The sequence below is a fragment of the Crinia signifera genome, unplaced genomic scaffold (assembly GCF_055691185.1).
Source record: "Crinia signifera unplaced genomic scaffold, ASM5569118v1 HAP2_SCAFFOLD_97, whole genome shotgun sequence".
Taxonomy (NCBI): domain Eukaryota; kingdom Metazoa; phylum Chordata; class Amphibia; order Anura; family Myobatrachidae; genus Crinia; species Crinia signifera.
This window is the reverse complement of record NW_028142851.1, coordinates 251,665-277,805: the sequence shown is the minus strand read 5'-3', so window position 1 is coordinate 277,805 and position 26,141 is coordinate 251,665. Positions and strand designations below refer to the sequence as shown.

At 43.8% G+C, this 26,141-nt stretch overlaps 1 protein-coding gene across 6 annotated transcripts in view; it reads left to right on the top strand.

Annotated features, from left to right (window-relative positions):
- The window catches only part of CABIN1 (calcineurin binding protein 1), a 245,997-nt gene that overhangs the window by 85,147 nt on the left and 134,709 nt on the right, over positions 1-26,141 (top strand). For all 6 annotated transcript variants that reach the window (XM_083168467.1, XM_083168471.1, XM_083168470.1 and 3 more), the window contains 5 exons: positions 18,084-18,199; positions 21,476-21,637; positions 22,260-22,466; positions 22,655-22,800; positions 24,374-24,635. In XM_083168467.1, coding sequence (XP_083024593.1) covers positions 18,084-18,199; positions 21,476-21,637; positions 22,260-22,466; positions 22,655-22,800; positions 24,374-24,635 — 893 coding nt within the window. The remainder of the gene's footprint in view (positions 1-18,083; positions 18,200-21,475; positions 21,638-22,259; positions 22,467-22,654; positions 22,801-24,373; positions 24,636-26,141) is intronic.

Below are 26,141 nucleotides of genomic sequence, written 5' to 3'. Positions count from 1 at the left end.
TATATATATATATATATATATATATATATATATATATATATATATGTGTGTGTATATATATATATATATATATATATATATATATATATACACACATTTGCACATTTTTTTATTTTATTTTATTTTTAACTTTTCCAGCAGCAGCATGATGCTGCTGCTGCTGCTGCGGGGGGGAGGGGGGAGGAGGGGAGCGCAGCGTGCGCTCCGGACGTAGCGGTTGAGCCGCTGGAGCTGCTGCTGCTGCCGGGTGAGTGCCCGGCGGGTGGGAGGGGGGTGCTGCCGCTCGGTGGTGATCGGTGCTGCACCGATCACCACCGTTTTCTGTGTTACCGAGCGGCTTAGCCGCCGGTAACACAGGAAACGCTGTGATTGACTGTTCAGATTTGAACAGCCAATCACAGCGATCGCCGACCGGGGGGGGCACCCCTGCCCCCCCTGGGCGACGAGGGGGGATGTCTGCTGTCAGGGACAGCAGACATCACCTAACTGTCACTGCGTCTCTAGACGCAGTGACAGTTAGAAACCATGACGTACATTTATGCCATGTGTCGGGAAGTACTTCCCGACCATGACGTAAATGTACGTCAAATGTCGGGAAGGGGTTAAAAAGGGGCAGCTAGGAGCTGATTGGCTAGTGATAAAATACTAGGCACTTTATCACTTCTCCTCCCTTATCATTGCTTTATACTGTACATCTACCCCTGAGGTTCTTATGTCAGCTGATAACAAGCAGTTAGTACTGGCGACTACCATCAGGAGGATAACTCCATACAAGGGCCCTAATTCAGATCTGAAAATTTGTTCTCAAAATGGGCAAAACCATGTGCACTGCAGGTGGGGCTGATGTACCATGTTGAGATAGTTAAATTTGGGTGGGCTGTGTTGTGTCTAAATTGCAGTGTCAAATAATGCAGCCAGTATTTACCCTGCACAGAAACAAAATAACTCACACAAATCTAACTCTCTGCACATGTTACATCTGCCCCACCTGCAGTGCACATGGCTTTGCCCATTTTGAGAACAAATTTGTGCTGTTATCAGATCTGAATAAGGGCCAATGTTCCAGGGGTAATGGCTAAGAAATATGTAGTACGAATAATGGGTATTAGCCCAGTATTTGAAGGTGATTTATAACCCTTCCCAATGTGACAAGTGATCTGATGTAATAAGTATAATTTTACTATGTGGCGTTGCAATAATATCCCTCTGTTAGGAGCAAGGTTCAAACTCTTGTTATTTAAAAAATCTGACTAGGATGGACGATCAGTGTATACATATGATTACATAGGTGCCCGAATGTCACCCATATAGATTTTTAACTCCTTTTGTTTCAATGTTATAATTTTTGCAGTAAAATTAATTAATTATTAAGTTATATTGTTTGCAAAATCTATGGTAGGGGCGCCTCACTGTCCTCTATAATTGGCTTTATTGTATGTGGTGTGTGTTTTTTTTTTTTCCTGTGATGTATTTTTCTTGTATTATTTGTAGTATTCGGCAAAAAAGAAAAAGGGACTGTCATGCAAGGGCACACTGTGTGTATTAATTATATAACTTAACTTTTTTATTTAAAGGTATAATTAGTAATTCCCTAATTAGAGTGTGGGAATTTAAATTAGAAAAACAGTGAAATATAAGAGTTTAAAACCACAAAACAGTTGTTTGTAGTATTATGTTAATCTGTCAACTGTCGTTAACCGTACATTTTATAAAAACTAAAAGAAAAGGAAGCGAAAAAAATCCTTCCTTTAGATTAGGATTTACATGCTATATTAGAAAGTTTGTGATTACATGGTAGCATGCAGGCAGTGTTCCATTACACAGTAACCTGCAGGCAATGTGAAGCTGATTGGTACACGCAGCCTGTGATGTCACAAAGGATGCCTGCAACATGCAGGCAACCTGAAGCTGATTGTGACACGCAACCTTTGTGATGTCACAAAAGATGCCTACTAGAAAAGTCAGTGCTTGGTATAGGGACACTCATTTCTTACAGTTCATGAGAACGCTTGGTATCTATCTGGATACTGTTCCTTTTCACTGTAATTCTTTCTACGTATTTGACGTCGAATTTTGTGGCTAATAGCCATGGATGTTCAGAAGACCATAAAAAACATCCTGCAAGAGCACCCAGTGTTCTTATTATATATATATGGGTTCTTTTTCTACATGAGACCCATAGAACCATTCTACACAGAGTACATGACTGGGCCTGTCAAGAACTTCAGTATGAAAGAGGTCAAGGATCAGCTCCCCCAAATATGGACATACAGCCTGCTGCTTTTCCAGCTGCCAGCTCTCCTCTTTATTGACCTCTGCAGATACAAACCAGTCATCATGTATCAGGGCCTGTGCCAAGTCATCACCTACGGACTACTGTGCTTTGCGTCCAGTTTCCAGGCCATGCAGTGCCTTCAGGTTACCTCAGCTATGGTCACTGCATGTGACATTGCCATCTTTTCTTATGTATATAGTGTGGTGACAGCTGACCAGTATGACAAGGCCTTTATCTGTTGTAGAACATATAACTTGCTGGGATACACCATAGGAGCTCTGAGTGGTCAGCTCATGGTGACGTATGGCCACTTCTCCTACTACCACCTGAACATTATTTCCTTGGGAAGTGCGTCAGTGGCTTTTATCATTTCCATTTTCTTGCCCACGCCCAGCATGAATGAGCCAAGTTCAGAATGTTTAAATGACCAGATCAAGCATAAAGCCAGGAATGCTGTGCACTGCTGCTGCAAGGCGGTGGTCAGGTTCCTCAAGCAGCAACGGCAGGACATCTGTGACTGCTGTACTTCCAACACCAGATACTGGTCATTATGGTGGTTACTTGTGACAGTTGGCTCCCACCAAGCGACAGAGGCTTCCCAGACACTCTGGGAACATCTCTTAGAAACCACCGACAGCGTCCTTATGCTTAATGGAGAAGTGGAATTTATAGCAGCTGTGCTAGGACTAGTTGCATTCTACATAATGGATCGTATGACAGCAGATTGGAGCTTCTGGGGAGAGCTGGCTGTGTCTGTCCTATGCGCAGTGGACGGTTTGGCCACATTAGCCATGGCCATGACAACATCATCTATCTGGGTGGCCTATGCTGGCTATATTGCAATTAAGATATCCTACATGATCAGCAACACAATAATAACGATAAACATTGCTGTGACAGTCACTAGGAGCAGATACGCTTTTGTATTTGGGATGAACCACTTAGCATCCACTCTGCTGAAAGAACTTGTGACTCTCCTAATAACTGGTCTCAATCTGGGGATCTACGATCAGTTTGTCGCCTACAACTGCTATTTTAATATACTGACAGTGACTTTCATCAGCATCAAGGTCTGGTCACTGATTGCCAATTTGAGGAGAAGCAGCAGTCTCCCAACAACACAAGTGTAGGATGTACAAGGAGGAGAAGCAGCAGTCTCCCAACAACACAAGTGTAGGATGTACAAGGAGGAGAAGCAGCAGTCTCCCAACAACACAAGTGTAGGATGTACGAGGAGGAGAAGCAGCAGTCCCCCAACAACACAAGTGTAGGATGTATGTGCTCAGTCAGGCACTAGATCAAGATCCTTTATGTGTTATTGATAAATAAACACAAATTGACATAAGAAAAATTCTAACGTCACTCACATTTGTTATATAAATTCAAATAAGAAATGATGTGTAAAAAAAGATTATATTTGCTATATAAGTAATTGGATTTTGGAATGTCCGCATAGACCACTATATTTCTTATTTGGTTATTAGTCCTTTCCTATTGTTATACTGTTCTAGTGAAAATGACATTCACCAAAATTCTTGGAGGTGTTCCCAGGAATATTAAATACTGGTAAAAAGCAAGAGAAGGGAAAAATTATTGGGGCACTCGTAGGGCTAATAATCGTCTTGTAAATTCTTTATGGACTTTAGGAATTAATTGCAGACTGACACGGTTAAAATGTATCTTTTATTGATACTAATATAAAAATGATTTGAAGTTAGCGAGATATAAACATTGATTTAACAAAGATACGAAAGTGAATAAAGTGTAGAAAAAACAAGTGAAAAGATATAAAATTTGTGCACTATGCTTGAGTTCTGTGTAATTCCACTCTGTCCTAGGTATCCTCTTTACAAGGTGATTATTTGTAATTCATAATAAAGTGCTTCCACTACTAGTTACATTTGTATGTATGATTTACTGATTTTAATTAAATCATTAATATATTGCTATGTCAGGGTAGATTGGACAGCCCATTAGATCATTTCAAGTTATCTCAATCTCATGGTTTCTGACAGTAACGTGAAACTTCCCATAATTTATTTGCGCTGTACGATCACATTTATATGCCTTTATATTGCAAAGGTGTGTGTTACATACAGCAACCCTAACTCATGCCCATTTCTATCTGGCATGTACATTTCTCTGTCTATATCACAGCAGAGATATGTTCTTTTTATTTAACGTGTATATTAAATGTAATAAACTCCTAGTAATCACGGGTTTCAACTTCCCCTACTCTCTCCCAGATACGCTGTAAGTCATGTTTTAGTAATGATAAATCACTTTGCACCTGGCCGATCCTGTCTGTAAGCGGCATTTTGGTGCCAGCAAGGGCCTCCAGTATTTGTTGTAATGAAACAGGAGGAGACGGTGAAGCCCCTGGGGCAACATCGGAGGTAGTGGGATGTTGTGGTGGTCTGTGTGGTAGAAACCCGCAAGCAAACTTCTCCAGCTTGGCAGGAACTTGCTGTGCCTTCCCCATGATGCGCCGGGGAGCATAGGAAACGGGCAGAGAGTGTCGTATATATATAGTATATGCAGGCCTGCAGCAAGCAACAGGCTGCACACAGGGGATCTGGGCTGAGATCACCACTACATGGAGTGGTGCACAGGGCCTCAAATATAGAGGAAGGCTCCCCAGCTACCAGCTCACAGGACAACCAGGTCTTCAAATATGGAGGAAGGCTTCCCTGCCACTAGCTCCCAGGTCTTATTGAGGGATGATGGAATGGGGAGGCCAGGGGAGCAGCAGACACGCTGGGGGTAACTCAGGGCTGACAGGCAGGGAGAGACCACTCACCGTTCCAGACTCCGGCAGGTCACAGCAGGGCGGCAGCGGTCAACAATGGGAGCAGGGACCGGCACCCGCAGCATCAGTGAGCAGCAGGCGTGTAGGCACTGGATGGAGGTGCTGACAGGAGTCCGCCCGTCACGGGGTCCGCTGAGAGCCGCAAAGCAGCACACAGGCGGCGGAGGGAGGATGTACGGGAGTGGAAGTGGAGGCCAGGGTCTAAGCAGGATACTCCGGAGGTAGGCCGCGCCGCTTCCAACAGCTCCCCAGCGCAGGATCACTACAGGCAGATCTCACAGCAGCAGTCCCGGGGGTCCCGGCGTGGCAGGACAGCAACAGGTGAGGGGGCTCTGCGGGCAGGCAGCAGTGCAGGGATATATTTCAGGATAGAGGACCAGGGAGCTATGAGGTTTGCTTCCTACGTCCCCACTGCCGTGGCCACGCCTCCAACTCACAGTAATCTAGGTGGATGTAAATGATGTATGCTCTGGTGTAAATATTAGGTTTTATTTTAAAGTAATTGCTGTGAGGATTTCAGTCAGCAAATAATACAGGGTTTGTACAGATCATAACATTGTTCTTCAAGTCTTCGACTGGTAAAACATTAACATGAATGTTGCCACAATGCCTAATATTCATATGATATGTGGCTGTATTTAGATACAGCTGTATCTTCATATAGTGTTGCCAATTGTTAGTTTATCCTTTATGGGCAGTATTCAATGAGAAAAGTTCTCCGTGTTTTGGGGAGAACTTGTGCTTTGTTCGCCTTGGACGGAGCATTTTGCTCTCCAAAAGCGAGCAACCCTATTCAATGTGAAATGTTCTCCGTCTTTCTAAGTGACTTTCTCCTTGTCTCTCCGTGTAGCAATTCTCCATCTTTTGATGGAGAGCTGGAATGTGAACTTTTAAACTAAAAGGTTTGGTACTCTTTACCTAGAAGGGCGCCCATCGCGGCCATCGCGACCATCGAATGCACTAAAAATCGGGTGCGACGCGATGCCCGCGATTTCCCATAGGGACCAATGTTAAAAATCAGATTGACCGCGATTTTAGTGTATACCCGCGATTTTTACATAGGAAACAATGTTAAATGGGCCACAGAGCCCTAATAGTCACCGTGAACTGTGAAATGGCCCCCACAATTGTTAACGCCACCCCACGATAAACGTGAACCCGAAGCGTGGCGAGCGGCGGCGGTACGCGTCCTCCGACCTTTTCATGCCCTACTATCCACGTCAGCGTGGAGTTGAGAATAGAATAGTGTGGCGAGCGCAGCGAGCCACCGAGCCCGAAGCGTGGCGAGCGGACGCGGATACCTTCACAGTTATCCGCGTCCCCTCGCGGGCTTCACAGGTATCCGTGGCGAAAAGCGGACACCTGTGAAGCCCGCGAGGGGACGCGTTTACCTGTGAAGGTATCCGCGTCGCCACGCTTCGGGCTCGGTGGCTCGCTACGCTCGCCACACTATTCTATTCTCAACTCCACGCCGACATGGATAGTAGGGCATGAAAAGGTCGGAGGACGCGTACCGCCGCCCCTCGCGGGCTCGCTGCGCTCGCCACGCTTCGGGTTGACGTTGATCGTGGGGTGGCGTTAACAATTGTGGGGGCCATTTCAGAGTTCACGGTGACTATTAGGGTTCTGTGGGCCATTTAACATTGATTCCTATGGCCAAATCGCGGGCATTGAGGCATTTAACATTAAAATCGCGCTCAATCACCGTTTTTAACATTGATCCCTATGGGAAAATCGCGGTCATCGCGGGCACCCGATTTTGATGTACCCGCGATGCCCGCGATGGCCGCGATTTTTTACCCCCGACGCCCGCGATTCCAATCGCGGGCGCCGTTCTAGGTAAAGAGTACCAAAGGTTTTTTTAAGAAATTTTAGTGTCAAAAAATCAGTTTTTTTTTTCTGTGAAGGGGCATGTTATTTTTATTCATGTGCTTATAGCACATGAATATATATTTAATTAAAAAAAAATATATTTTTTTAAATTTTTTTTTTTTAACACAGTGCAGCCAGCAGGGGGCGCCGGAGCCGCTCATTAGATATTCATATATTCACTGCACCCGAACGTAACTATGCACAAACGGGTGCAGTGAATACTGGGTCCCCCGCTGGCTATAGGGGGGTGCAGCCTGGGTCCTGTAGAGCCCCCCTCCCCTCCACAGTCCTCTGGAGCAGCCAGGGAGACTTTAATCTCTCTGGCTGCTTCCGGCTCCCTGAAAGCTCCCTGCTCCCTGCAGGGGTTAAGACTCTCCGCGAGTGGCGGAGAGCATCAGCCACATTGAATAGAGGGAGTAGGAGTGGCAGAGAGCCCTCCGGAACACGGAGAGTGCATGGAGAGCGAAATAAAACGCTCTCCATGCACGGAGAACTTTATCGTTGAATACTGCCCTATGTGTTATCTGCTTAAAGGTAAACATTACAGTCATTATGATGAATAAAAATGTTTAAGCATAGGCAATTTGAGTTAAGCAAGGGGAAAACTTAGAATGCTATCGCTCGTTTCAGGAAACACGTGTGCAGTCTCTGACTAGATTTATACTGCATGCAATCTCTACATTTCTACATCTCCCGACGATAGCGATGCGTTCGGCCGCGTATTGCTATTGGTGCTACACATAAAGTGATGTGTGCTTTAATTTCTAAGTGATCTAGTCAGATCTACTCAGATCGCTTTGAAAATAGCCCCACCTTGATCTATTACTTTAGTCACCCAGTCAAAAAAGTCAATAAGATTTGTTTGACATGTTCTTCCCCCAGTAAACCCATGTGTAACATTATGGAGAGACAGCCGACTTGCATTGTGGGATCGGCAAGCCTCTGCATTTCTTAGACACTGCAGGCATCTTGTTGTGCTGAACCTACAAAGAAAATGAGAAGAAAATAATTTGATGGCCAGCGACCATCGATTGATTTCGGGCACCCATGCAAGGCTGCGAATGAATGTTTAATGAAAACATCCATCCTCAGCGATGCGGGAAAATCGGAGAATAGTTGGGCTGGTGTTCAGCCACATTGCGGGTGGCGCTACAAGGTTTGCGAAGCAGCGAACGAACGCTGCTTTGGAAGCCAACTAGAATGAGGGACTTTGAGTACTTAAGATCATGTGCAGATGCATACTGTACATGTGCACAAATAGAATTAAGATTACATCTACTTCAGGCATGTCCAAACTGTGGCCCTCTGGCTAGTGTAAAACTACACATCCCAGCATGCCTTGCCATAGTTTTAGCATTTTCTAATTACAATCTGTGGCAAGGCATGATGGGACTTGTAGTTTCGCAACAGCTGGAGGGCCATAGTTTGGACATGCCTGATCTACTTGTAGGTAAGAATAGGATTTTTTTTCTACTGGTCTTTCTTGAAGGCAAAAAAAATTGAAAATTGGATATTTTTACCACTTAACTGGCTAATATTTTGGGATCTCCATTTAAAAGTTGTGAAAATGATATGCTAGCTCAGCAATAAAACAAATCTACCATTTTAAACGTGGGGACACCTGCTTATTTAACACCATGGATTGGATTTTGAGTATTCTTTTTTTATTAAACATTAAGTTTTTATTGCAATTTTTTCAGCAAAATAATAGGGGGGTACAGAAGGGAAAAATGGGGAGGGGATGCAAAGTATGAAAACATCAATTGGCAAAAAAAAGAAATAATAAACATCTCACAAATTACATCAGACCGGGAGTTCTGTTAATATTAAAATCTGAGTCTGCAGAAGACCATGCAAACAGAGATCAATAAAGTCACATAGTCACTGAGAACATAATAACTAGAGACCGGATTATATGCATTTGCATATTTGCATGTGCATTTGCATATTTGTCCGATTTTTCTGTAGTAATTGCATATATTACCTAAATGTCCTGATTGTGCATATTTTGACAGGTTTGCCGGTGGAACGCTGAGCGTCGGCTCCATTCCCCTAGCATTTACCCTAGCTTCCTGCCCGTTTTTCTGCTATCTGTAAGCCGAGTCCTCTGATAGGCTGACAGAAGCGCCCATCAGAGGAAAGGATTGAGCGATCGGCATGTCAGCGCGGCGGGTGGTGGGATGTGGGTGGAAGAGCTGATACGCTGCTAAACAGTGCAGTGTGTAAGCTCTTCCAGCTACATCCCACACCCGCCACGCTGACAGGCTGCCAGCCTCTGCTGACACGTGGGAAAGCATTGCGCGCCGTGCGGGTGCTGGAAGCCGGGTGCTGGAAGCCGGAGCCGTGTACACTAGTGTTCTCAGTGTTCTCAACCACACAAGAGTGAGAGTGGGCCAACGGTGAGTGTTACTGGCACTTACAGTGCAGTAGAGTATTTGTGTCACTGCTGGGGGCATTATATAAATTTATCTGCTGGGGCATTACTGTATATCAATTTATCTGCTGGGGCATTATATCAATTTATCTGCTGGGGGCATTATATCAATTTATCTGCTGGGGCATTATATCAATTTATCTGCTGGGGGTATTATATCAATTTATCTGCTGGGGGTATTATATCAATTTATCTGCTGGGGGCATTATATCAATTTATCTGCTGGGGGCATTATATCAATTTATCTGCTGGGGGCATTATATCCCTTTATCTGCTGGGGGCATTATATCCCTTTATCTGCTGGGGGCATTATATCAATTTATCTGCTGGGGGCATTATATCAATTTATCTGCTGGGGGCATTATATCCGTTTATCTGCTGGGGGCATTATATCAATTTATCTGCTGAGGGCATGATATCAATTTATCTGCTGGGGGCATTATATCAATTTATCTGCTGGGGGCATTATATCCTTTTATCTGCTGGGGGCATTATATCCATTTTACTGCTGGGGGCATTATACTGTATCAATTTATCTGCTGGGGGCATTATATCCATTTTACTGCTGGGGGCATTATATCCATTTTTCTGCTGGGGGCATTATATCCATTTTACTGCTGGGGGTATTATATCCATTTTACTGCTGGGGGCATTATAAATATATATTTTACTGCTGGTCATATACTGCTTACTAATTGTATGCTGATTTAAATAAAAAAACATAAATTACTATATATTTTGTATTTTTTATTTTGCATATTTTGAAGATTTTCATGCATATTTTAAGTATTTTTCATGCATATTTCGAGCTTTTTTTGTTGCATATAATCCTGTCTCTAATAATAACAGTGAAGTCTGGGGGGGGGGGGGGAAGGTTTGCTGTAAATGGTCGAGTAACCCATTTTATCAATAAAGAGAGACCAGCCAAAACACTTCATGACAACAATCGAGGTTGGGGAAGGTGAAAGTTTGGCACCAGTGGTCTCCTATATAAAATCAACCAAGAGATTCTGTGGAATTTGAAGGGGTTTGGTAATCCAATGGCAATAAGAACATGTCCTAAGACGTACCTATCAGCCATTGGGGCAGATGTAATAAGCCTTAATGAGATAAATGCAAGGGTGATAAAGAGAGATAAACGTCCAGCCAATCACCTCCTAACTGCCATGTTACTGCCATGTTACAGGCTGTGTTTGAAAAAGTCAGCAAGTAGCTGATTGGCTGGACGATTATCTCTCGTGATCACCCTTGCATTTATCTCTTGTTAAGGCTTAATGCATCTGCCCCATTGTGAGATGTGTCGGGAAGATATGGAGCAGTACCAGGGCTGGGTCAGGGAGAATGGTTTGGTTTACTATGATGCCCATCATCTGGAACACTTCCCTCCAGAGAGGATGCAGTCAAAATCCCGACAGGATCAAAATCCCGAATGGGTCATAATACCGACAAGACAAAATCCCGACATTTAAAATCCCGACAAGGACAAAATCCCGACATTTAAAATCCCGACAGGGTCAAAATACCGACATATAGAATGTACAGCTTAAACAGCCAACATGACTTTCTGTCGACAGGTCGCAAGGTCGACATGGCTTTTTTCACTGTTTTTTGACCCTACATGTGCCGACAGGTGGTATTTCATGCTCTACCATCAACTAGGGCGTGGTGGGAGAATAAAATAGTGTGCCGAGCGCAGTGAGGCACCGGGCCCGAAGCATTGCGAGTGGCTGCGGTTCACTTCCAACTGTGTCCATGTCGACTATGTCGACATTCGGGACAAAAAACAGTGAAAAAATCCACGTCGACGGTAAGTCATGTTGACTGTTTCACCTGTACATTCTATATGTCGGTATTTTGACCCGGTCGGGATTTTAAATGTCGGGATTTTGTCCTTGTCAGTATTATGACCCATTCGGGATTTTGACCCTGTCGGGATTTCATACCGAATCCCCTCCAGAGAGGACGCAGATATGGGCATGTCCAAAATATGTGGTAAACATCCCCGATGTCTCCACAATTTCTCCACAGGTTGGATGCCAATGGCCAAATCCTATGCATCCTGTCCAGGGTGAAGTAGGCCCTATGGATGAGTTTAAAAAACATTTCGGAATGATTACACAGCGAGAGATCCCAAAACATGACCTAAATACACTATTCCAGTCTTCATCCTCTATGGTCCTGTTCAAATCTCTTTCCCACAAAACTTGGGAGTACAATTTTGGTCTACCATTGGCAGAGAGTAAATGTGTATACCACCAGGATATTCCCCCTTTATGGTAAGGGGCGATAGCCTTAGCTGTAAGGAAGGCAGAGAAAGCTGGTTTTGTAGTGGGCATAGGGAGGTTTGAGTGGAGCCAGCTCCTAATCTGTAAATAAATGAAAAAGTCCTGCTTTGGGATATCATAGCTGTTTTGTAGATGAGTGAAGGGAACAAAGATACCTCTATCATATTAATCCCCCACTGACAATATTCCTTGTTTAATCCATCTATCCAATGGTAAATTAGGGATTAAAGACTTCAAGGCTTTTAGTGATAACATGGGTACTGCTTTCCTAGCACGGCGCCCGTCTCATTGATTGTATGCCTTAAGTGTAAGGTACTTAAGGCATACAATCAACGCGATGGACCCGATTTTTTAATCTCATGGATTTTATGCATCCATGAGATCCATGAGATAAAAAATCGTGAGCCCCCCAATAACCATTGTTAACGCCACCAGCACTATCAACGCCAACCCGAAGCGTAGCGAGCCCGCGTCCTCCGACCTTTTCATACCCCCACTATCAACGTGGAGTGGATTTTATATAGTGTGGCGAGCGCAGCGAGGGGACGTGGACTACTTTACATGTATTCCGCGTCCCCTCGCGGGGCTTGCTGCACTCGCCAGGCTTCAGGCTCGGTGGCTCGCTGCGCTCGCCACACTATATAAAATCAACTCCACGCCGATGTGGATAGTGGGGGTATGAAAAGGTCGGAGGACGCGTACCGCCGCCGCTCGCCACGCTTCGGGTTGGCATCAATAGTGGGGTGGCGTTAACAATGGGGGGGGGGGGGGGCATTTCACCCATGAGGGGGGTTAGCAATTAAAATTGCAGTTTTGGGGGCTTTTTACATTGATTCCAATGTAAAAATCTCGTCGATCGCGTCGATTGAATCATCTCATGCATCTTATGCCGCACAAACACATAAGATGCTTGAGATATCAGCCCCACACATACAATCTAGATTGTGGGCGCCGTGCTAGGAAAGCAGTACATAATGTGTGAGCGGTAAAGCGGCAGCGATAGGGGCTGATATAGCTGGGAATATGGTCGCTGGCGACCATATTGCCAGTGATGGGAGTGTCCCCCGGAGATAAATCGCCGGGTGCGCGCTCCCGTTTTCATCCCCATTCTAATCGCTGGTGGCAGGAGCTTGCTCCTGCCACCAGCTGATTACCTCTACGGCTCCCCCGGCAGAGGTTCCTTTTCATCAGCGACCATCTCTGGTCACCGATGAAAAGGGGGCATTGAGCCACATATCGCTCGGTGATATATATCGCCCGACGATAAATCGCCCCATGTGTACGCACCTTTAGACTGCACCTTCTACGGACGCTAACATTTTGTGCCAGATGTCTAGTGTTAATTTGATAGACTTGCAGGGGTCTGACCAGATCTGTGCTTCAGATGGCGAGAGCCACAATAGGTCTGCAATAGTGATAGGGTGGGAATATGTGCTTTCTAGAACCACCCATGGTTTTGGGTCTTTAGTAGTGAACTAAAATACACAATAGGACATCATCGGCAAAGATCAACGGGGAAAGTGGGCACCCTTGTCTGGTGCCATTGGATATTTTGAAGCCTGAAGAATTATATCCGTTGGTGAAGACCTTAGCAGAGGGGAGAGAGTAGAGCCAGAATATAATCAAGTATCTGACCTTTGAAACCAAATTTTTCTAATGTCCAGTGCATAAACCCCCAGTGAAGCCTATCAAAGGTCTTCTCGGCAGGCTACGCTACGTTTTCAGCGTAGGCTAAGCTACGTTGTCAGCGTAGCCCAACGGCTGCCTAGCATAGTCCGCATAGTGTCCCTGTCAGGCAGCGTAGTCGTTGTACTGTCCCTGTGAGCTGCAGCTCTGTCCCCGGCATCCCTGGCAAGCCTAGTGACTGCCGGTAAAAACCAGATCCCCTGCGCTGGCAGGCGCCAGCAGTGAGGCGAAAATGCAGGCGCCGGCGGAGAGGCACTCCATCTGCCTAAGACGCATGGGCATCTCAGACGCTTGTGCGTCTCAGTAATTTTTGTGGAAGGGTACGTCAGGGTTAGTGGTTCTGTAGCGCATGTCTCCTACACAAAGGGGGTGCGGTGCACAAGTGCGTCTCATGCACAAAAGAGGACGCATTTTCCAGTGCTCCATGTTGCATACTGGCAAATGCCTCCATTTCAAACCCCCACTATTCACGCCAGCCCGAAGCGTGGCAAGCGGACGCGGTATGCTTCCTCCCGACCTGTTCATACCCCCACTATCCACGTCGACGTGGAGTTGATTTTATAAAGTGTGGCGAGCGCCCGTGGATTACTTGACGTGTATTCTGCGTCCCCTTATGGGGGCTTGCAACACTTTGTAAAATCAACTCCACACCGATGTGGATAGTGGGGGTATGAACAGGTCAGGAGGACGCGTACCGCATCCCCTCACAGGGCTCTCTACACTCGCCACGCTTCGGCCAGACGTGGATAGTGGGAATGTTGCAGGAACACATTCACACCTGTCATGTCAAGCAGATGAAAAATTGTCAATAGTTCCCACACAATGTAATAAGTGCTGACTGACTACGCTAACTACGTAAGCTCCGGTTAGCCGTGAACGGGAGGAAACACTACGCTGATACTGACAGAGACGCTACACTGACTACGTAACTGCCGCCATGAAACTATTCATTATACTTTAGTAATGGTTAAAAAGAATATTTGGTACTTATGTAAAGTATTAGCATTCATATAAACACATTACTCAGGGAGCTCAGCACTGTCAGACAGTAGGTTTCCCTTGAATGCAACTTTTTGAGGTGTCCTAGGGCTTGGGGATTGAGGGCCTTATTCAGAGTTCATCATTGATGTTCGATTTTGCAGATTAATAAATGACTCCTTAACAAATGACTAGGCAGGTCAATGATACTGTCGCTCTTTATGCAGGTGACCTGTTAATTTTTCTCTCCAATTATGTAAAGTTTGTTTCAATAGTACTAAATATAATAGAAGTATTTGATAGGTATTCGGGGTTTAGTGTGAATTTGAATAAATCTAATATTTCTCTTAACTATAAAAAAAACTATATCCGGGACCTCTTCTTTAATGGCATTTCCAGTGAAGTGACCTGAGTCATTCAAATATCAGGGGATCTGGATCTCAAGTGATCCATTCAAATTTATTCAGCTGAATATGCAGCAATGGATGGGATATTTGGGGGGAAAATATTTTAAAACGTGGGGTAAATTGCCACTTGTAGTAACTGGCCATGTCCATTTGTTAAAAATTATAGTATTGCCAAAATTCCTATACATCTTCACACTTCCCAATTTAAGATTGTATTATTTGTCTGGCCAGCTAATGCTTATAAGGGACTGGGTGACAGAAGATCTAGGTCAGGCATGTCCAAAGTCAGGCCCGGGGGCCAATTGCAGCCCGTGCTCTCATTTCAAGCGGCCCGCAGTCTCCAGCTGGAAGCGTGCAGAGCATCAGATGTGGGAAGCACAGCACAGGACACTAAAGGTGGGGCCCCGGCGAGTGCGCCTGCTGCAGTGAGGAGGTGCCGGTCACCACAGTCAGATGTGTTTGGCATCCTACCCCTGCTGCTGCAATCATATATCACCCTACTCCACAATCACAGTGACAGCAATGTTTGGGGAGGGGAGCAGCAAGGGGGAAGCTTACTCCCCTAACATGCAGAGCGGAGGAGGTCAGAAGTGGGAGCCCAAGCATCTCCTGTCCTTGCAGTGCCTGCTTTGCCTCTCCTTCCTCTGGCTCACACAAGGGGCTGGTAAACATACAGAGAAGGGAGGGGGCAGAGTGGGGGACATACGGTGAAGGAGGGTCAGGCTGGGAGACATACAGTGAATGGAGGCAGTGATGGCCATTCAGAGAAGGGGGAGCAGGGGCAGGCTGGGGGACATACAGTGAATGGGGGCAGAGTGGGGTACATAGTGAATGTGGGTCATACAGTGAATGGGAGTCATACAGTGAAGGAGGGTCAGGCTTGGGAACATACAATTAATGGAGGCACTGATGGACATTAAGAGAAGGGGGGCAGGCTGGGGGACAGAGGGAATGGGTGCAGAGTGGGGAACATACAGTGAATGGGGGACATACAGTGAAGGAGGGGCAGGCTGGGGGACAGAGGGAATGGGTGCAGAGTGGGGAACATACAGTGAATGGGGGACATACAGTGAAGGAGGGGCAGGCTGGGGGACATAGAGTGAATGGGGGCAGAGTGGGGGACCATTCTGATGTGATTGATTCAAAGAATGTCAGGCTGAATGGTCGGCCCCCACACATTTACACTTCACCAAATCTGGCCCTCGTCGCAAAAAGTTTGGGCACCCCTGATCTAGGTAGTGACCTACAGATGGAGCCGGCCTGGTCTTTGCAGGGGATGGCGGCAGAATCGCCAGCTGCCATCCCCCGCCAGCCGCCATCTGTTATGCGAAAGGGGATGCACGAGATGCGCGCGTGTCCCCTTCCGACGGCGCTTCCCCTGGGTCCCCACCGCTATATATAAGCCATAGAAAGAACATAAATAAACAGCAGAGGGAAAAAGGAGTAGCAAGTCACAGGGAGGGGGGGGGGGGGATGTAAAAGGATTAGGATGTCATGACATCAAGTATCCCTGGACTTGGTGTGTCTATCGTCCACTGAGGACAGTATATCTTCCATATCCATATAGAAGTCTATAGTCTAACCAGTTCTTAATCATTGGAGGAGAAGAGGAGCGCCATCTCACTGGTATGACTGACTTAGTGGCATTATTTAAGTGGCATAGCAGGGATTTTTGTATCTTTAGAGGGGAGAGGTGAAACATCCAGAACAGTGGGTCTGTGGGCACCGGGTCTCCCAGTATAATCCTAGAGAGTTTGAAAATCTCAGACCAGAAGGGAAGTATGAGGGGACATTGCCACCATATGTGGAATGGTTTGCCAGGAGCCCCAGAACATCGCCAGCAGACATTGGAACCCCGATGCCCATCTTGGAGAGTGCACCTGGGCACCTGTACCAACGGGACAGTAGTTTATATTGAGTTTCACGTACCCCCACCCGCATGTGCCAGGCAGAATTTTTTTTCCCAATTGGTTTCACCAACCTCCTCACCCTATACAAGAGATAAAAATAATGGTGGTGGAGCGCTTAGATATACTGCAATTGCAGTGTAAATATACATTTTATCAATTGGGTATCACATATATAAAATTATTTATTTTAATCTAACATGTAATAGACATATAGTAATTGCAAATATTAGAACATGATAAGAAATTAAAAAAATATAACAAAGATAAAAATGCACTCAATTGTACAATACTGTTGGAAGGACAGTGGAAATTATACTTATTGTGAGTCCTGCTTGTTCCTAGTAATGCTCCCCTCTGATGGTTATACGTGATCTCCCAAGTAAAAGTGTATGAACTGGTGTGGTGGGTGTCCATAGAACTTACTGGATGCCTTGTACAGTATCTTGCTTCTGGCCATGTGATATACAGATGGTCCTGACTCAGTCGGTATAGGCTCCAAAAATAAGCAGGTGGTAGTGTCCCAGAATGAAATTTCCAGTTGAGATGGTATACAACAAAGGTGGGGATCCAAGATGGAAGTGGGTGAGGGGGAGCTGGTCCAAGTGGGGTAACAATTAGGAATCCAATGTCCAACAGGAGAGTGTGGCCTCCCCACCTATCCCCACTTACAAAAATTGGGGTCCTACCTTACCTTTTTCTGGGCCCCAATGGAATAAAGCCTCCTCTCCCCTTCCCTCCAGCATGGCACATGCAGAAGACTCCTCTCCCCCACATGGCATATACCCTGAGCCGAGGGCCGGCCCGAGCCTATTTGTTTCTTTTTTGTTAAGGTCTTTCTCTTGTCGGCAGTGGCTGGTCTCCTGCACTTACCCGCTTCGGGAGTTAGAGCACTGACTATTCGGGGGAATGATGCAGGGAAGCACATGCTGATCCGGGCGGAGCGCATCCCAGACAAGTCCCTGGTGCTCAAAAGAGAGTAAAATACTCGGTATAGCGAGTATTTGCGATACCTGCACTAGACAATGTACCCAATGGGGGAAATTTACTAAAGGAAATTTGTAAAATAAATAGGTGTATTTGTATCCAGAAATACACTTATTTTTGACATTTACTATCCCGAAAATACAGCAATTCGTAGTCGTATTGATGTGCTATCAATACGAATACGAATTGCCGTATTTTCGGGATAGTAAATGTCAAAAGTAAGTGTATTTCTGGATACAAATACACCTATTTTTTACAAATTTCCTTTAGTAAATTTCCCCCAATATGTCACTACGATCCTCAGGATTGGGTGATATGGGGGGAAATTTACTAATAAGGTTTAACCTTCTCGCTTAATGCAGTTCCCCACTCTGATTGTGATTACATCTACTTGCCTGATTTTGCCTATATTAATACATCTTTCTTGTTGTTTCTTCTTTTAGGAAATTCGTCCGCTCCAATGCTTCCGTCATCACTTATGCTGCTGAATACAGCCCATGAGTACTTGGGCAGAAGGTCATGGTGTTGTAACTCAGATGGAGCCCTTCTCAAATTTTATGTGAGTTTTATAAATGCTATAATATGCTTTTATTCATAAATTAGTGACCTGTTACACTATGCCGTGCATTGAGATTGTCGGGAACAACATACAATGGCATGAGAAAGGTAAAAATTGCCTTTCCTATTGCAGGATACTGCATAGATTTAACTACTATTCAAGATGAGTTTCTGTTTTGTTGCTTGGAATTCATATCTAAAAATAATCCTTTGTAAAGGGAGGAAAGTTCTATAGGTGTACACCAACAGTGCAATGAAAGCCATGTAAAATGGAGTCTAGCTTCAAATCATTTCAGTCTTCTTGCCTGTAGTTATACCCAGTCAAGGTGTATTCTTCACAATCTTTCCTCCACAACCATTGAATACATCAGGCTCCTCCTTATATATCACCAGTTTCTGTACCACTGTTATTGGTCATACTACTAACACAGGCTGACAATTCTGATGGACATTAACCATCGGAAGCCATTAACCACTTTCTACGCCATATTTGTCCACGAGTTTAGCGCAAGGCATGTCTAGTTTAATGGGGTTTTTTTCAGTATAGCAAAATGCTTTGCCCCGGCTTTCGGCAAGATGTACAAAGCTTGAAAAGTGATAAAGTAGAAAGTAATACAGTACCATCCAATCAGCTTATAGCTGTCATCATGTTACAGACTGTGAAAAAATAACAGTTACTACTGTTTGTGAAAAAAAAATACAGTCCCCCAGGTATGGCAAGGGACAGATCCCAATCTAACCATCCACTGCTTCCCATTTGCTCGCATTCTTTCTCTCTCCATAGACACAGTACAAAATTTGAGCGTATTCCAAGTGTGAGACCTATGTAATCGAAGAACAATATGACAGGAATTGGCAGCTTGAACACAACAGATTTCACTCTGCCTCTTAGTTTTCCCCACCCATCATTCTTTATGATTTACTGATAGAGAGACCTGGTTAATTGATACATTAATTAGACTTGAATCTGAAACAAGACAGTAAAAGTAATTTTCAGACTATTTAAACCCATATTAGATCATTGAAAAATAGAATTTGACAACAGATAAGAACCACTTGGCCCATCTTGTTGGCCTCTTTTTTAATCTTATGGTAACCTCTTATGTTGGCTCCCATAATGATCTTTCAAAAAGTACAACTCTGTGGTTTATACCAGTTGGATGTGTTCCTGTAGTCTGATCTACCTCCAGTATACAGGCTTTATATGTAAAGGTCTTACTGGGCCTTGCAATTTGGTTAAAAGGTGTGATGGTGGTCCTTTAAGCAGAGCAATCTATGTACCTATGGGGTTTACATGTCTAGCAATGAAAAGAATGGGGACTTCACATGGCTGAAACTAGGGTTTCTGGTCCCTGGGGCAAGGCAGTCAATTGCCCCCCCCCCCCCCCCCCCCAGTGTGTAGTGTACCCCTTGGTGCACCCTGAAACCAGCGCCCGGGTCCCATGACCCCCAAGCTCACCCCTAGTTACGAATAAATATGTTACGAATGATTATGTCCTCAAATCCTGGATTTGAGACATGATGGTAGATGGTGATTGGTCTCTATGGGCAACTTTCTCCACTGTTTTCTCTACTCGATACATCACCCTCTATGTGAGAAGACCAAATATTTCTTACAAAGTACAAAATTTAAGATTGTTTTTACATATATAAATTAAATTGTAAATAAAAAGCATTTACATTATGGTGTAATGTTTTTATTGTTTGTTTTTTTGTCTTTGCTTATTGTTTTGATGAGTGGTGTATGCCTTTGTAATAGAGGTCATGTTTTTATTATATGCCCATAAAACTGGAGGACCAGAAGTTGGTATCTTTTGTATACTGTGCCCACTAAATGTGCTTAGGTCAGGGGTTCCCAATCTTTTTCTAATCACGGCACCCTAGAGTATCAACATTTTTCCACGGCACCCCTAGGCCCCAAAAAATATATATCAAATGAAGTAGATTGTGTTTATATGTGCTTCTTAGGATCAGTTATGTGGTAAAGGGCAGGATTTGGTTCTGAATGTACACATTTTATGATTGGCAGCCACCAGCACTGGTTTTGTCCAGAAATAATTGGATGACCAACCCGAGGCACCCCTGCAAGTGTCCCGAGGCACCCCAGGGAGTCTAGGCGCACAGTTTGGGAACCACTGGCTTAGGTGCAAGAATAATATTGCTTGTGTATATATAACATACATAACATGAGAGAGGTTACATAGTTGAATCAGTCCTACACCAAGACCACATTAATCTCTCTGTATTACATGTAGCGGCTCCTGTATCCATGCGTACTGTAGTTTGGACTGCCAATGAGGATATTTTGGAATTAAGGCCTCCATACATCTATGAAGCGGTTCTCTGACCCTTCAGCAATTCCTCATGGAATCAGTGAAATTATCTATGTTAAAAATGCCCAATTTGTCAATCCCTACCATTTCCTATCGGGATTTTTTTTTAAATGTTTTTATTAAAGGTGTTTTAATAAAAACATTTTAAAAAAATCACGATAGGAAATGGTACAGAAAAAAATCTGAAATACATCTCAGAAATGTCAGACCGTAAACCACAAATGCATACAGAATTATTGGTTATGAGAATTAGTGAAATACATGGAATCAATAAAGATACATTATATAGCTAATCCAGCATGCTTCTGTTTATTCTCCTCAAGATATGTCTCACATGGCAGCAGAGTGCATAAATAACCACATCCAGTTCCCAAGGTCTAGATATTCTTATCAGGATTTTTAAACACGTTGGGGGAAATAAGATGTGTGTTTCACGTCACATGTGATGTTGCTATGGGCAACCAATCAGATCCTGTCTACTATCTTCTAGAGCAGTGATGGCTAACCTTGACACGCCAGATGTTGTTGAACTACACATCCCAGCATGCCCTGCTACAGTTTTGCTATTTGGCCATACTAAAACTGATGCAGGGCTTGCTGGGATGTGTAGTTCAACAACAACTGGAGTGTCAAGGTTAGCCATCACTGTTCTAGAGGGTGCTAAATAAATAAGAAGTAGATTCTGATTGGTTGCCCATAGCAACATCACTTGTGAGGTCGAATACACATCTTCGTAAATTTCCCGTTATACTCCCCAACCCGCCGCCTGGGCATCGGGCATTGCCCTAATCTATCTCAGATGTATAGAGCCTTAAGTTGCCCTCAATTCACAGTGTGTGTAGACCCAAGCATGCAGCTTATCTTGATCTACATCTATTTGCATTTAAACCTTTTTATTTGTTTAGATTATTTTGAAGACAATTTTTTTTCGTGAAATTATATAGGTACGTGTCCTGCAGAAAGAACTAGCCATGTCCTCCAAAGAAGATACACATCCCTTCAAGGAGGAACTAGAGACGGCTTTGGAGCAGTGCTTCTACTGTCTGTATGGTCACCCAAGCAAGAAAAGCAAGGCTCGCTATTTAGAAGAGCATTCTGTACAGCAGGTATCCTCCAACACTGCTATGTTAAAATGGCACCATTTTCTTTATATGGGGTGGATTTACTGTAGTAAAGCTTTTATAAAAATGTATTGTCCTATATAATACTGGGATATCTCTAGCTCAGGGCTGGGCAACACCGGCCCTCCAGATGTTGATGAACTACACATCCCAGCATGCCTTGCATCAGTTTCAGCATGGCCACATAGCAAAACTAATGCAAAGCATCCTGGGATGTGTAGTTCATTAACATCTGGAGGGCCGGTGTTGCCCAGCCTTGCTCTAGCTGATAAGTGTTGCCAAGATGGAAGCCATAGAACCTGGTCTACACGACTATGTAGTGGGTTTCCCACGTGCATGACAGTGCTTTTTTTAATGTCATTATGACTTCTTCTTTTTTTTTTAACTGGTGAGGGGACGGGGGCAGTGGTCAGTAAATTGTGGTGGAGGAGGATGGGTGCTGCAGTCGATAGGATCCAACATGAAGGGGCAGTTATATGATGGTGGAACTGATAATTCTGTGCCTGGGGTGGTCTGACCCATACATTTACCCCTGGACATATGGTATAGTATGTGGCATTTGTAGTGGGTATGGACCATATCTGGATAACTATCTGATACTTTGCAGGTAAAGCTTCTCTGGGAAGATGCGCTGATTTTGTTTGAGTACTTCAAGCCAAAGACCCTTCCAGAATTCGATAGCTACAAAACCAGCACAGTCTCTGCAGACCTGGCTAATTTACTGAAGAAGATTTCCTCAGTGCTACCCCCATCAGATAAACCTAAACTGAGCATGGAGAGTGTCTCTGCTTACATAGAGGGCACAAGCACAAAGGTACGTATATATACTTTATAATGTGCGTATGTATAATATGTACACATATATAAAATCTATATGTGTAAGCTATTAAGTAGCTGTAGGTAGCATAATGTTTGGAGAATCTGTGACAAACATACAAGTACTGTAAATGAACAAAATAAAAAAATTCAATTGAACTATTGATATTCTGTACTTTGTTTCAGGTGCCATTACTTCCAGAGGGAGCAGCGAATTCCCCTGCAGTGCTGAGCGAGTTATTTTATCTTCTTGCAGACTATCACTTTAAAAACAAGGAACAGACCAAGGCCATTAAGTTCTATATGCATGACATCTGCATCTGTCCCAATAGGTGTGTCTGCATTAATTTAACCTATTTATGTTTTGCTAACTTTGAGGACAATTCTCTGTGTTTTGTTGGACGATGTTGTTTTACATGGTTACTAGAGCAGTGATTCTTAAGATTAGGAGAATATTTATGAAAACTTGTAGAGAGATAACTTGGAGAGAAATAAAGCACCAACTAATCAGTTCCTAATTGACATTTCTTCACCTTTTCTTAGGGAAAACAGGCTTTAGTGAGTGAATATAGGAAGTGAGGAGGTGCCAGACACCAAACAGTTAATATTTTCTTCTCTGCAGCAGCCTTTGCTCCTTCTCCCTTATACCCCACCCCAAGCCCCAAGGTTAGCGAGCCCAAGCCAGGAGCAAAAAAAAAACAAAAACGGAGAAAGAAGACCAGCATATGTCTAGGTCCAATATTGCAGGAACTGCCAACAGAACCGTAATCAGAGTGAAACCATACAACCCAGATGCTGCAGGGTGCGCACCCTGTATCCTATTTGGATTTTGGAAAAAAAAAAAGATTTAACAAGTTAAGAGCATAAATCTAATTTTATCTGTCTATAGGTGACACAGGCTCCATATAGTTCTGCAAGTTTTCTTCCTGCTGACCAACTACGGGACTTCTAGGCCAAGATTCACTTATCTACCTCACTGCTGAGCTTTCTATGCACTTTTACAGTATGTGTAGAACCCGGCCTCTCTAGTCTCCACCATTAACAAGGTGGACTATGCTCACTGTCACTCCCGTTCTCTCCATTGTGGGATTTTGTCTCTGTGGAGCAATTTCCTCAATGTATCTCAGGTCACAGGTGATCATCTACTTTCAGAAGGTCTATCGCTCCTTTTTCTGTTGTTCCTTCAGTCCCACCTGCTGTGACTTGTTAATAGACATTTCAAAGTCAATGAACAGCTCGGGGGGAACCTGTGTCAGATCGATTTGCTGGAGATGTCAGCGGGTTTGGTCCTTTCTTCGGCATTGTCTGGTCCATGTGCTTCCTATCATTGCGACAGCCTTCGTGTACAAAGGGAGACACTCGTGTTTGAGTTGCCACATCCTCTCTTAGGCTGGGTGTCCTCTTCTTGATATTATAGTTGACCTACATTCCTGGGGTTCCTGATTGGAAAAGGGTTTTACAAAGTCACCAAATTGTCCATTTAAGCTAGATATCTTTCCGCTTCTGGATCTCAACTGAGACTTGCTAGCTATCATCAGGATGGTATCTTAGCACACTTGGAGCCATCAAAGGACTACTTGGTACAACACGTGGTTCTCCATCTAATGTACAGTATAGCCACTCCTCTGCAAGTTGTAGTTGGGGGATGGCATTTTGATCCTAATAGCTTCCAGGCTATGTTCATGGATACCTTTGCTTTTCCATCGATTGTCATAGGGAAACCTAAAAAGAGTAGTTAAAGGATAGAAGCAGAGTAAAAAAAATGTTTTTTTTTTCTAATTCTCTTTATATATGTATGCATATATATGTGTATGCATATTTAAACATGTAGATGTATGTTTATTTTACTTTTCTCTTACGAAAGCTTTTGCTGTACGTCTTATCTATGCTTTCTCTGCTCTTCAGGTTTGACTCCTGGGCTGGCATGGCCCTGGCAAGAGCAAGCCGTATACAAGATAAGCTGAACTCTAATGAACTGAAGAGTGATGGCCCCATATGGAAACACTCCACTCCTGTTCTAAACTGCTTTAAGCGAGCACTGGAGATTGATGCCTCCAACCTGTCCTTGTGGATTGAGTATGGTGCAATGTCTTACACTCTCCACTCTTTTGCCTCCCGTCAGCTCAAGCAAAGGTTTAAGGAGCTATCACCAGAGGTTGTGGGGCAGGTAAGGAACTGCATTATATAAAGAGAAAATATTGGCTATAATGATTCCTTTAATAATATTAAATCCAAACAGGGACCTTGATTTTCACATGGGTATATGGTAATATGGGTCCTACATCAAAAATGATTCAAATACATGTCCTTTCCTAACTTGCAAGGTCGTTGAGATACTCTTTTTGTAGTAGAGTTTATTTAATTGAAAATGTATTTCCTATGGTTAAAGGAACTTTCTTCAGTGAGTGTACCCACATCTATTGTGAACACTGCATGAAGTCACTGGCTGGTGGGCCTGGGTTTGTATACATGCTTCTAAACCAGTGGTTCATAAGCTTGGTCCTCAAGGTCACATTTTCCAGGTTATCCGGCAGGACCACTCTGTATCAACAACTGTCACATTTTAAAATCAACAGGTGATCTGGAAAACATGAACTGCTAGTGCTCCCTGAGGACCCAGGTTGAGAACAACTGCTCTAAACTATACCCTTCCGAAGAGTGATGTGCTTATAAATCCAGTATACTGCACACGTGCCATTGTAATACATACTGCAGAGGGTATATGTAACGAAGTATGCAGAATTTAATAGGGATTTATTTTTCTATTACCATTTATTTGAATATGGACCTTTCCTTTCAGATGCCGAATTTGTTTGAAGCAGTAGCGTTGTTTGCATCCTTGATGAGTTACAGTGCAGGCAGTATGCAATACGTACAAAACAAGATATTATAACTTCATATAATAAGATATAGAACTTCTTAGATTATTGTGTGTGTTACATTATGTAGCAAACACTAGTATTAATGGATTGGTTATGGTATAGAAGATCTACAATGTCTAGGTCTGCAGTCACTGGGTTGACACCTAAGAATGGTCAACAGACCCAAGGACGATAGTGACAGAAGGTCGACACATCTTTAGGTAGACATGGTCATCTTCGACACTCAAAAGGCAGACGCAAGTTGTTCACAGTTTATGTGTGTCTGTCAATATATGTTGACATTGACACCGTATAAGTGTCCTGCGTCTCCTCGCATGGCTCATGCAGGCACAGTGCCTCACTGTGCTCGGCACACTATTATATTCTCCTCTATGTCCACATGGATAGCAAAGTATGAACCAAGTCGGTTTGTACCAAAAATTTTTTGAAAAACTTGTGTTGACCTTTTGCTAGTCGACCATGTCAAATTAAAGCTTTCGGTGAATGTCGATTTGAGTCTGTCGACCATTCTTAGGTGTCGACCAATAAGCGGTTGACCTAATGACTGTCAACCTAGACATTGTCGACTCAGGGACCAGATACCTAATGGTTTAGGTTTGGGTGGCAGATATTACTTTTTGTAAGGAAAAATATAACATTTGTATATAAATTTTAGTAGCCTTAGACCAGATTGGCGTGGCATTCCTTAGCTAAATAATTTTCTTCACTGTAACGGTTACAAAACCAGTGTTATTTGAACTGATCAGCCAGCAAAATGTATTTATTGAATTATTACTTAATAATTGGGATTC